This window comes from Protopterus annectens, chromosome 10.part0 (genome assembly GCF_019279795.1).
Source record: "Protopterus annectens isolate FY-2018-M chromosome 10.part0, PAN1.0, whole genome shotgun sequence".
In the NCBI taxonomy this organism is placed as follows: Eukaryota; Metazoa; Chordata; order Ceratodontiformes; family Protopteridae; genus Protopterus; species Protopterus annectens.
In genome coordinates, this window is record NC_056744.1 from 641,032,333 (window position 1) to 641,045,926 (window position 13,594).

Below are 13,594 nucleotides of genomic sequence, written 5' to 3' on the forward strand. Positions count from 1 at the left end.
TGTTGAGTAGCATAACCCTCGGATTACATTTGCTTGTAGTTGTTACGGTGGTATTTTGGTTTTCTGGACATTGCCTAAAAAAGGCACTATAGGGGTAGCAAGGGCCTTGGCCAGTATACGGAATCTCAGGGGTGACAGATGCAGGCCATCTCTGGCAAAGCATTGAGGGCTGTCGATCATGTCATCCCAGGCAGACAGTTACTGGATCCCCTTGGAATCACACCAGAAGCTTAGCCAATTATTGAAGTCAGTCATTTTTTGTTTGTACTGTAGTATCATTCTTGGTGATGGTAAGATGCTATTCAGGGCTAGGGTCATGCCGTCATGGGCTACATGATCCGGGAGCTCCTCCATATCTCTTTCCATGTAGTCCAGGGAGGTGTGTCTCAGATCATTCACACCAACATGGACAATGACAGAGTCATATCCGTACCTGTTGTGGAATGACCTGAGTGAGTGCATTATGTGGCATATCCTGGCTCCCAACAGGCAACTGACAGTTACCTTCTCCTTATTCAACGTAGTGAGCAGGACATCCATGTGCCTTACTATTGCATCGCCTATGATAAGTGTATTGGGTAAGCTGTTTTGGCTTAGAGGCGTTGTGTAATATGCCTAGCAGCAGGGAATGCTGTGTGAGAAACACACTTATGTAGCAACACTATTTTAAAGAAATAACATGCACTCATCTCCCTTGCAGCAATAAAATATCATGGCTTCAATGACTAGAATATCTCAAATTTGTAGCACCAGTGGCACGGTGGCACATTCATTCTTTCCAGTATCTCATGTAGCTTCTGTCATCATGTAGTCAGGAATCTGAAACCCACACTGGCTGACTGTAAGTATTGCATGTTCTAATGCTGTTATGCATGAATGACATCCACAAGTGTTGTAATGTGTACAAGGGGAGAAACTTCACCAGCCCTTTTATCCCATAAAAATTGCAACACAATCAAATAATGTAATGACTTCACGTAGGTGGAGTCTCACACATGTGACTCATACATGTTTGTAGTTTGTGGGCTTACATAGTTTGCCGTTTAATTCCAGCCAAGGGTAACCTTGTATGAGTATACTGACATTACACAAACAACACTGCATGAGGTTCTTCTCAGGTTTTATTTATTATTAATGTAAATAATGTGTGTTTGTTTTTTTGTATGTATGCCCAGTGTAATCCCATATTAGATGTGCTCCATTTACAGAGATCTAAAAGTACTGCAATGTCATCAGATCTGCGTTATCATTTGTCACCAGTGTATTTTGAGTGCTGTTTGTGATTCATGTATAAATAAAACATGCTTGTCTAAGAAGTGTCAATGTAATATAGCCCTATCTATAGTGGTCTAATGACAAATGTTAAAACATGCCCTTTTTGGCTGTGCTTGACACGGCTACTGTATAGCTTTTGCCTTGTTTATGCAGGGTGGAGTGGAAGATACAGCAATACATATACGAATGGTCATTAATGTTTCACCTGTCCTTGCTAACTGTTATCTCAACTCAGAATGTTACCAACATTAATATCACATTTACTACCTTTTTGTTACAGTGCTGCATTGTGTTCCTCTTACATCCATTGTTAGTATGTACACTTTAAATTACACACATGGATAAACAGTTGCAAACAGGATTATTTATTATTACCATCAATATGGACATCTTTCCATTGAGAAATGTTTCTTTTTGGCATCATCACCTTTGAATGCGTTAACGAGTACACATGTCATGTTCCCTACATCTACATGCTTAAGTCACTTGCCTTTACGATTAATTAAGATTGAGCTCTGCACTGGACTTCTTTTTGCTTATTTTGAAAACCAGTCCAGAGAAAACATTTGGCTTAGAAATGGACTTTTGATAAATCTGTAAAGCTGAGGTGTACTGTACCTGAAAATGTTGCTTACATGAAAAACTACTTAATTTGTTTACCTGGTGAAGGACACTCCCTCAGATGGAACATTTCAGGTTCAGTCTGGAAATTTCAGGCTCAGGCTGACATTTTTTTCTGGCATAATTGAAAGTTGCTCAGGACCTGTTTTGTAATCTGTGTTTACTTGTTATGGTCCGTCTGTCTGTTAGGAAAGATATTGCTCAACTCAGAGCAAGAGGTAAACGTCTAGCTCAAGGACTGAAGACTGTGAAGAAACCTTACCTGGGCTTGCAGTGACAGAAGATGGCCATGCTTCAGATTTACCTGTTTTTTGCTCCACCTGACCAGCCTTCTCAGATGAGCACCTATGTATGCAATGTGTAATTACTTACAAATACTTTGCACTGAAATATGTAACGTTTCTGTGTTTATATAATGTACACTATGAGTGCATATGTTTACATGTTCTAAAAATGCTTAACTGGACAGCTCAGTACAAGTGTATTAATAATTTAGGAAGAGACAAGTTCACTGACAGGTTCACCTATCAGCATGCCTTTTTTTCATCCATTGCAAGATGGTTCACTAGGCTCATTAAGTGTTTTCTGATACCGCTCCTGTAAAGTTTGACACAGTTTTCACACTCTGAATCTATGTTGCTGTGGGTCCTTTGCTTTGTTGGATGTGAAGTTATTTGAAAATTCATTCCTTTTGTAGTGGTTCCTTCATATTTTACCACAGCTGAGGTCAGAATGTTTGTTGTTTGTCTCTGTCTTCTCTTTCTTTTCATTTTTGAAAACTGAAGAAGCTTACCTTCTACCTTCTTTTTTTTTTTTTTCTTTTATTTCTCTTTTATAATTATTACTTTTTTAAAATACTAAATTAAAAGGCAGCCAGTTACTGGGGCCATAAAAAAGCCTGGTCCTTAAACATGCATATAGAAGGATACTAAGTATTAAATGAACCTTACTAATAACATTCTTTAGATAAAACACACTAATAGCTAATGCCCTCCTCCCTTTTCAAGGAGGGCCATACACATAATTCCTGGATGATTATTGGATATTGCACAGTCCTGGTAATGTATAGGAGTGTGAATAAAGCCGACTCCATTATAGCGCTGTAGGCTAGACACAGGGCACCACAAAGGAGCTGGAAGGCAACTGTGAATAAGGGTAGTGAAGATGAGCCTTCAGGTAGTTGAGAGTTTCAATACTTTTTATTTTATTTTAAACACTCATCCTTCCTTGAGCACTGTACTATTATGCAAAGTAGGTATATGTAACATAACTGTCTGTGTTTCTAAACAGTACCGTGAAGTCTAACCATGGGACACAATTGACAGAAGTCTATCACAAACATGCCATGCACCGAAGGTGGGAAAGCATATAGATAAAGGGGGAATGGTCTTACCCAAAGACACCAGCATATGGGGAATTTAAGTCAACTCTGTAGTCCCTGTGTTTGACATCTGTGGTAGATATGTCAGAGCTTTAAACAGACACATGTTAACAACCAGACACTGCTTCACCAGCCCCTTAGGGGGCTGAGCATATCACCTCATCTCATACAGGTTGTTGAATACTGCAAAGAATGGCAATCTTATAACTGCAGCTACACTGGGATGACAACAGGCAACCAGGACATGGTGCACATTTGGGGACATGAAATAAAAATGTAATGAATGACATTTTTTGAGAAGTGTTTGTCAAAAATGTATAAACATTTTTTATGCTCAGTTTGCACAGGGTACGTCATAATTATTAATGCAATATGTGACCCGACAGTTATAATGTAGTGTAATATGCATATACATAAAGTAAATTAAATTGTTAACTTCACTAGATAAACATTTGACCACATATTTTTCACATTTAAGTTGTTATTCTTAACTTTTACTTATTTCTGGTCTTGTTTTATGATAGCATTCACCGGAGCTGTGTCTATAATTGGTCCATGGTGATTATTGCAGTACCTTGCTAAATAAACTTAAACTTATACCATGTCATTTTGTACACATCCCACACTGTCAGCAATCTCCAAAGTCTGAAGGCCAGTGGTGATATATCTGTTGCAGGTATTATATTGTCTGGCTGTATCCGTACAGTGTAATTTTCACAGCCCGCTTATCGTGTGCCTGTTTTAAAGGCTTTTCACAAGGCATATGGAACCTTGGATATATGTGCAGGACGGAGATGACACACAAGTGTGGCTATCATATGTCTGCCTCCTCAATATATGCATTGTAATGTTTAGAGAGAGGATGGCATGTCGTTACTGCAAGACAGACTATGCTGGTGTAACAGTGAGTTGTTTTGGACAAAATGCACAGGCTACATACATTCAGCATGTAGTGCACAACATAGTTTGTCCTTGGAAACACAACCTGAATGGAACTGCCTGTTGGGATCATTAAATAATACAGAGGCTTTGGCTGTGTGTTCGATTGTGGAGGCAGACTGAGATACTTCCCTTTCTTTCTTCCTGCATAGACATCCATCAAAGTTGTTTGTAAAAGGACATTGATTAAATGGTAGGAAATCCATTTACATAAAGGTGCAATGTTTTAGGTGCTCTTATCTGCCTCACCCCCTCATAATAGTGTAAATGGTGGGAGGTTTTCATGCAAGTCAGAGCCATCACCCATTGTAGTACTAATATGTTTGTTTATAAAACAAGCTAATGCTTCTCTGACTAGATATTGGTATTGTAATTGTGGAAACCTGTCTTGCAGAGGAAACTGTAGCCATGCTTATGGTGCAATACATTTTTCCTGTCATTCCAGACTGTAATGTATTTCCTCTGACTTCCAGGATGAGTATTTGAACATCAACATTGCAAAGGAGTGGTGGGGGCTGTTCATAGTAAGGAAGGACACAATTGTCATTAGTTACCAGTGATACCTTTTGTGTTCACTGTACTTCCACTATGTTTACCAGCTGCATGTCCATATTTGCCTGACATTAGAAGCTATAGAGAACTGGTGTACTGACATGCCTTCTTAAATGCCCAGGTTATTGTTGCTTCTTTCCATTCACTGCTCTATGAATTCACTGCTGTATGTTGTATTTACCATAGTTGCTATGATTGTCCGGCACCTTTAGGAGCATCCTGGGGAAAGGTTTTCTGAAGGACAGGTCATTGAGGAACATTGTTATAATGGGAGCTGCACTGGCATAATGAGAAATCTCTTCTAACAAAATTGAGAATGATTAGTCCATTACAGGTGGTCTTACCCATGTTGGTGTTAACTCTTGGAAACATAATTGTGTATGTTTTATAGGTATCCTGGAAAGTATCTCTTATAGGAATAATAAATTATCCACTATTTATCATATTTGGAAGTGCACACAGTCTGTCCTGTAGCTGTTGCTTTTACCATGCTGAACTCGTAATACATTAAGAATACTTAGTGATGTTCATAGTCATAAAACTGATGTATATGTAGAAATATATGTAAGTGGCATAATATAACTGGCATGTATGCCTGGCATCATGTAGTGCCTATAGTGTAACAGTGCAGTGATACAAAGGCAGTATCCTGCTTGACATCATGCAGTGTGTGGGAAGTGTTTCAAGTCACTGAACTTTATTATGTGAATAGTTATTTATTTGTTATTGAACAGTTATGTGACCTGTATGTTACTAAATTGTGCTTGGTATCATATAGTATGTGGACTGCACTGATATATAGCATGGTGTGGGCAGTGACACAGTGACTGTGTGTGTCTGTATCACACTTACTGACGTACAGTGATGAGGCATGGTCAATGTCCAGAGCACTTTAGATATTTTGACTGGTATGTACATGTTAATCACTCATCATGCAGCGAAACATAGGGACATTGTTACTAGACTGCACATAGTTATGTAATGCACACTGGGCAACATGTAATCAGGTCTGTTTTCTGTATTGTGCAGGACTTTTTCTTCTTTCTTTAATTTTGAATTAGTCTACCCTGTTTTAACAGTTCACTTTTTTTTTAATCTGCGCTTACCTGGCAGTTTGCTTACTGTACTGGCTACTGGTCAACCTGATTGTGTTTTGTACTGGCAATTACTACTGTATTGCATTTTACAGTTATTTTTCACATGTATGGACTTTACACATTATTTCCTTGCCCTCTCAACAAGTTATCTCCATTATGAAATGTAAGCCTACATCATCTGCACATGAACAGGTTCTGACTTCTTACACCCTCTGTAACTTTGCTGAATTTGGGAAACTGTGTTGAATATGTTCCTAGACAAAGATACCTTTCTGAGTTGGCCCAACTTGATTTTGAAACTAACTTAATTCATGTTTATTCCTGAATTTTGTGCTTGCAGTTGCTACTGTATGGTAGCATATGGTTATCTGTGCCTGCATGGATTTGCTTATTTATTTCCAGATTTTCAACAAATTGTCTGTGTTTAGAGTGTAAGCAAGTATTGACTGCTTATCAGTACTGTCTGCACATGGATGATTTCTGACATCTTGCCTATTTTGGAACGTTGTTGTTTGGAAAGCTGTGTTGGCTGCGCTCCTAGACAAAGTTACCTTTCTCTATCATTTGTGTTAGGCCAGTTTTTGGAATTATGCTGGCTGCGTTCCTAGACAAAGGTACCTTTCCCTATCATTTGTGTTAGGCCAGTTTTTGGAATTATGCTGGCTGCGTTTCTAGACAGTTATCTTTCTTTGTCAGTTGCCTCTGCCTGATTTTGGAATAACTTATTTCACAGATAACACGGTACTCTCTTCATTACTACTTATATTTCATCAACTTTAGCTGTTTTTCTTTTGAGTCTTATTACAGCTGCTTGTCATGACATTTGTTTGGCATATGTATGTGCATGTTTAATTGCTTCACTTAGGGTTGCCACCTTTTCAAATGGCCAAAGTGGGACATTTTCGGGACACGCATCAGATTTTACAGGCCGACACATACCCACGGTCAGTACAAAGGATAGAATTTAACTTTTTTTCCTAAATAAAAGTTTATTCTTGTAGCAGTTTAGTTGCTTATTATGTTTCTTGTAACATTTAGGTATTTTAGATACAGAACTAACTATCTTATGCAACTATTACATAAAATATGGGACATAATTATGTCCTACAATCTCAGGACATTTGCCCTTTTTAATATTTTTTGTCAGGACACAACTGCCCAAAGAGGGACTGTCCATCTCAAAGTGGGACAGGTGGTAACCCTACTTCACTGTATATTTTAAAGTTACAAGCGCACTGAAACAAATGTAAACTGTGTATATATGTATTGTGGCATAGTGACTACTGAGTTTGGAGAATGCAGTGCTCATTGTGAGACAGTGTTTGCAAGTGTTGCCTTTAACAGAGAGTATATCATGTGAGAGGGGGAGAGAGAGGTACAGAGGTGGCAGGTTAAACAAAACGAGACAAAGCTTCATAGCATTCAGTAAGGATTAGGTGACACATATAATCAGTAAGTATGGAAAAGGTCAGATTCATGACCTCTGGCTTGAGAGAAGATACCAAAGAGAAGTCTCCATGGAGCCACAGAAGCTAGTCCGTGGGGTATCCCTGAACTCTGAAGTCTGATGGGTGTCCCTGAAGTTTAGAAAGGAAAAGAGCTGTAGAGGACCTTGCCTATATGATAAAACCTGTTGCAAGTAAAAAATCTCTCTTTCTATTATCTCGTACATAAATAAAGATATTTATATGTACATATCTATTTATATGTATTTATACACGTGTGTGTGCATGTATGTATATCTGTCTGTCATATAGATAGATATGTATGCGCTTGTGGGTATATACCTGTATATGAAAGGATACCACACACTACAGCTGTAAACTGAGCTCTGGAAAAATTGCTGTGACTTTTGTGGATGGAATGGATTTTGTTCATAGGTTTATAAATTAGTATTAGGCTAACTGTCCTTGTGGGCCATTTTATGCCTAGTCATTTATCCCATATGAGAATCAAACCCTGCACTTTGTGTCTGTAAGATAAATAACTTAACAGTTATGCCAACCTCTCACCCTTATTTGTGTGACTTTAAATGGTTTTGCTTTAAGACAGTATTTTTCTTTATCCCTGTAAATAAACCTGATGTATTAAACTAAAACCAAAAAAAGGAAAAGCAAAACATACAGTTTCTCTGGACTGATTTATTACTATAAGGACTGTCAAATGCTTATGTATGAGTGTGTGTATGTATAAGTAGCAATATTCTGTAATATTAATTGAAGTAAGATACTGTAGCATTGACGTGTAGTGAATGTATATTTAGTCTGATTTTTGTAATCTCTTCTGCTACTGCTGTTGGTCATAACTTGGCATAACTAGACCTTGCTTTTTCTTCTTCTGGTCTTTAGCATATTGACTGCTGGCTAGTTAGTCCATGTGGCTTTTGCCCATTGAGGAGTAGTATTTTGCTTACATGGCAGATTTACATCACTGTTGGCTGAAGGTGTGAAGCAGTGTTACTTGGTGCATGTACTAATCTTAGTATAATTTTTGCATACTTCTGAGCTAGAAATTTACCTTGATGTGGGAATGGGATTACTTCCTGCCCATTCCTAGCAAATTCATTAGCTGTATTGCTAGTAATTGACCTTCTCTGGGAGGGGCTTTTCCCATCCCTAGCAATTTCTCAGCTTTATTAACTCCACTGTGTATGTCACTTCCTGTCCTTACTAATTGCCCTGGTGCAGTAAAGTCATTGGTTTTCCTAAAGCATGTTAGCTTAACATACCCGTTACTTTTTCTTTCTGTTTCTTGAGTACTTTGTGTCAGAAGCACAGCTAGTGCAAGAGATATCAAGATTTTCTTCCTATTAATTTATGCTAAAATTCACATTACCTTTGCATACTTTGTTGAAGGTTAAGCATCTTCAATTTCCACATTATTGGGATTACAGAATCCTAGTTAAAACTTTGTGATATTCATGAATACATTTCCTAACTGGAGGATGATTCTGATGTTATTTAACAATCACTTTACCAGTGCGTATGTTACCATCTCTCCTAACAACTCAGATCAAGAATCAATTTGAATACAGTGGGAGGATATATGTATGTCTCCAAAATCTGCAGCAAAATCTGGAAGATTTAGGATTTTTGCCTGGAAATATTTGTATAGATATTTCTATACCCAAGTTGACTCTAAAATTTTCCTCAGTTAGACATCAAATGTTACAGGTGTAACAGGGAAGAAAGAGGTAATTTGGAACATATTTTCTGGGAGTATGGTGGATTGGCGGGCTTTAGGGATTTCCTGCAGGATTCATTGTCAGAGATGCTGGGTGGGCAGGTTGGTCTGATGAGGGAGATGATATTTCTGAGCTATGATACAGAATTGAAATTCCCTAGGCATGGTAAGGCCTTGCTGTGTCTAATAAGCTGCCAAAAAAGCAATTACTAGAAAATGGAAATCAGAATCTAAACTAACTATAATAGAAGTAGTGAATATAGTAACAAAAATAAAACAACTGGAATTGAGATCTTTAGAGAAGGGTAAGAGCAAACTACATAGGAAAAAATGGCAATTTTGAGGACAATACATACAAGGGAAGAATGAGGTTTAAAAAGCGGCAGGATTTAAATGAGCTATGTAATGTTTGACTGAAAAAGTTTGGGTAGACTATAAGTGATGCATAATGTTTTCAACTGGGAGTGTGCCAGTACAGGTTGTGGTGTAAGATGCTTGCAGCTAGGATTTGTGTCAGTGTGGTTTGTTTTCATTCTTATCAATGTATGAGGGCCTGTGTAGTAAGTGATATTTAATAAAGATATTTATTGTTTAATAAAAGGCAGGAGTTGAATAATTTGTGTAATGTTGCTTAGGTTGTATGATAGATAACATTTTATTTCACATATATTGCTATGTTAATTATAGTGTGATTACTTTTATATGAATGTAAATTTGCCCATGTCACAAGTGATAATTCAATAAAGGTGTTTGGAAAAAAAATAAGAATCAATTTGAGTAGTTTATGAAGCCCAGCACACGCATCTTAACTTGGTGGGAATGGAAAACTCAAGTGTGTTAGGTAACTTCAACTGCAGAAACTCTGTGTTGTGTGAGATTTTAATCCCCATTGGGACTTAAATCTTCATTGTGCATCAAAGCTAACGTTCCTCACACATATGGACCATAGTTTCTCCCAGTTAGTGGCAGAACAAGTGTGTCTCAGTTTTCTTGTTGGTAATCACAGCCTCTTGTGTTATTTTTCCACCAACCAGTCTATCAGATTTAAGCCTCTCTTAGTGGAAATTTTAGTGAACACTGAACCATGTGGTCTATTTTCTTTTTCAAAAAACTTGTCATGTTTTCAGATATTAATTGCAGCCATAGTTGTGGTATCATTTTGTTATTGCTGGCCATGTCAGCAGTTGTTGCACAGTGCTTTGTAGCTGCCTTGTAATATTTTGCCTATAATTCAAGGAAATACTGTCATTATGAAACCATGGCATTGTGAATACCACACATTCTTTTTGGTTTCAGGGTTTGTTGCAGTACACAAACAATTTCTAAAGGAAAAAACACACCTCAGCTCATCAAACAGAAGAACCGGCAGCTGTAGTGTTAAATGCTGAAGGTATACAGGCAGAACAAAAAGCTGAATGGAACTGCAAGACACTGCTTTGACCTTAAATTAAACAGTGTATTCACAAAGTACAAAATCTTAGTGCTTTCTCCTTGCTAAAGAAGGCATCATCAGAGATAAAAGAACTAGCCTTAAAATTTTTTTTACAAAATGATAAATTCGCTTTCAGCTGTATTGTGAAAAGGAGAGCTGGTTCCTGTTTGAGCTCGCTGGAGGAGTTAAGGTGTGTTGTTTTTTCCCTTTTGGAATTCTTTTCGTTTCTCAAACCACTTACCCAACCACTATTTTCTTTTAAATCATAAACAAATGCAACAGATTCTTTAACATGTTACATGATTTTTACTACTGTCATGTTCATGACATATTTCATTGAATGTAAGCCTATGCCTGAACCTCCCTTAATTAGTTCTTAAAATAATTTATACTACACTACTTTATACATGAACAAGCTGACTTATTTATAATGAGGAAGCAATGTGCAAAGTATGTACTTAGTTTCAGTGCTTCATTGTATTGGAATATGCAGGCTGAATGCCTCATGAGACATGCTAGGAGCCTTCTACTTTTAAACCCTAGACCATAGGGTTTTTCACCTGTCCTGTCATCTGCCAGTACTTTGAACATTGTGACACTTGATGCTTGTTTGATTTTAAATAGAAATTTATTCCAAACTTCCCCCAGGGTAGGCTAGATGACTGTCAGTATCTTAAGCCTTCTGCCATCCTTTTTTTTGGGGGGGGGGGGGGTAGACATATGTTAAATTTCCAGTATGCTAAACAGAAACCACATAAATCATAAAAGTCAATGAGATTACTGTATAGATGGATCAGGGAATTTTCCCTTTTCCCCATTGTAGTGTGATATTGAAGTTCGTATATTAGCAGGTGGGGGTGAGGGGTGCACAGGGGCTTACTGAGTTTTTTGGCTTTTGGAGTTGTGGCATTTTCTATTCAGCATGTCGTCATTTGGCATGTCAGTCGTTTGACTTTATAAATATATTCCCCAATTGGTCTAATGACATAAACACCCACACACGCGTGTGTGTGTGTGTATGTATGTATGTGGTTTTTGTGATATTAAAAAATGAGATCACAATAAATAATTTCAAAACTTTTCCTATCTTTAATGTGATCTATAACCTGTACAGTTCAATTGAAAAATAAATCTGTTAAGGGACAAAATATCAAAAAAATACAAGAAGTACAATATGCTGGTTGCATACGTGTGCACACCCTTAAACTAATACTTTGTTAAAGCACCTTTTGATTTAATTACATCATTCAGTCTTCTTGGGTGCACACCTGCCATCAATTAAAGAGACTCTGATTAACCCCAAATAAGGTTCAGCTGTCCTAGTAGGATTTTCCCGACATTTACTCAGTTGCCTGCTACAGTAAAAGCCGTGGTTCGCAGAGAGCTTACAAAGCATCAAAGGGATCTCATTGTTGAAAGGTATCAGTCAGGTGAAGGGTACAAAAAAATTTCCACAGCATTGGATATACCATGGAACACAGTGAAGACAGTCATCAAAAAGTGGAGAAAAGCTATGGGGTAGGGTTGCAAAACGAAAGCCTTTTCTTACACAGAAAAACATTCAGGCCCGGCTAAAATTTGCAAAACAATACATCAAGTCTCCCAAAAGCCTGTGGGAAAATGTATTGTGGTCTGATGAGTCCAAAGCTGAACTTTTTGGCCACAATTCCAAAAGGTACATTTGGCACAAAGACAACACTTTGCATCACCAAAAGAACACCATCCTCACAAGAACACCATCCCCACTGTGAAGCATGGTGGTGGCAATATCAAGCTTTGGGGTTGCTTTTCTTCAGCTGGAACTGGGGCTTTAGTCAAGGTGGAGGGAATTGTGAACAGTTCCAAATACCAGTCACTTTTGACCCAAAACCTTCGGGTGTCTGCTAGAAAGCTGAAGATGAAGAGGAATTTCACCTTTCAACATGAGAATAACCCCAAGTATGCATCCAAATCAACAAAAGAAGAAAATGATTTGGTATGGCCCAGCCAGAGCCCTGACCAAAATCCAATAGAAAATCTGTGGGGTGACCTGAAGAGGACTGTGCACAACAGATGCCCTCGCAATTTGACAAATTTGGCGCGCTTTTGCAAGGAAAAGTGGGCAAATATTGCCAAGTCAATATGTGCCATGCTGATAGACTCCTATCCATGAAGACTGAATGCTGTAATTAAATCAAAAGGTGCTTCAACAAAGTATTAGTTTAAGGGTGTGCACACTTATGCAACCAGCTTATTGCATGTTTTTTATTTTTTATATTTTTCCCCTAACAGATTTGTTTTTCAATTGAATTGTACAGTTTGTAGGTCACATTAAAGGAGGGAAAATTTAGAAATTATTTATTGTGGTCTCATTTTTTTTTTAAATCACAAAAACCTGGCATTTTAACAGGGGTGTATACCCACCGGTATGTATGTATGCGTATATGTATATAATATGTATTTTTATACATGTATGTTTATGTGTATGTGTGTGTGTGTGTGTATATATATGGATTCACTTTGAATCATCGAATGTTCAGAACATAGACGTTCTGATCATCGCCCCCCCTGCACCCCCTTTGTGGGGGGCTGTGCCCCCACACCCCCCCCACTTTAATATTCCAACTCCGAGATCGTACTACAGTGGAGTAAGGGAAATCTCCCGTTTACCGCTATGTGCGGTAGTGCTAAACAGGAGATTTCCGTACCCTACTTGCAATACCAACACTCAGATGGCACACACACACACACAACATGCAGGGCACCTTGCTGCCCTGCATACGCACTCAACATTCCAGAATCTCACTTACCTGGCACTTCCACTTTAAACCTTTGATGTTCTGGTCTCGATTATCAGAACGTCAATCTTCTGAACATTTGATTATTTAAAGTAAACCTATATATATATATATATATATATATATATATATATGTATGTAAAATGTATGTATATAAAAAACAAGCCAAAATGAAGAAACAACAACAAAAAATAAAAACCTCGTGACTGGAATAAATAAATAAATAATAAAAAAAAGGCAGGACATCTCAATGTTGAGTGCTTTCATTCTTATATTTAATGTTAGAACTTCTTCAGATACAAAAACATGGGTCAAACCCCATTATTTAAACAATACT

At 37.7% G+C, this 13,594-nt stretch overlaps 1 protein-coding gene across 9 annotated transcripts in view; it reads left to right on the forward strand.

The window, feature by feature from the left end:
- LRRC42 (leucine rich repeat containing 42) overlaps positions 1–13,594 on the forward strand; it is a 296,973-nt gene that overhangs the window by 42,729 nt on the left and 240,650 nt on the right. Inside the window, exon 1 of one of the 9 annotated variants that reach the window (XM_044085479.1) lies at positions 2,167–2,245. The exons of 3 other annotated variants lie outside the window; for them this stretch is intronic. Coding sequence is in view for 2 of the 6 variants with exons in the window: in XM_044085482.1 (XP_043941417.1) it covers positions 7,486–7,504 (19 nt within the window). In the remaining 4 variants the exon portion in view is untranslated. Of the gene's footprint in view, positions 1–2,166; positions 2,246–6,510; positions 6,607–6,779; positions 6,810–7,308; positions 7,505–10,474; positions 10,671–13,594 lie in introns of those variants that run through there. 5 more of the 9 variants (XM_044085476.1, XM_044085480.1, XM_044085482.1 and 2 more) reach the window with 5 other exon arrangements.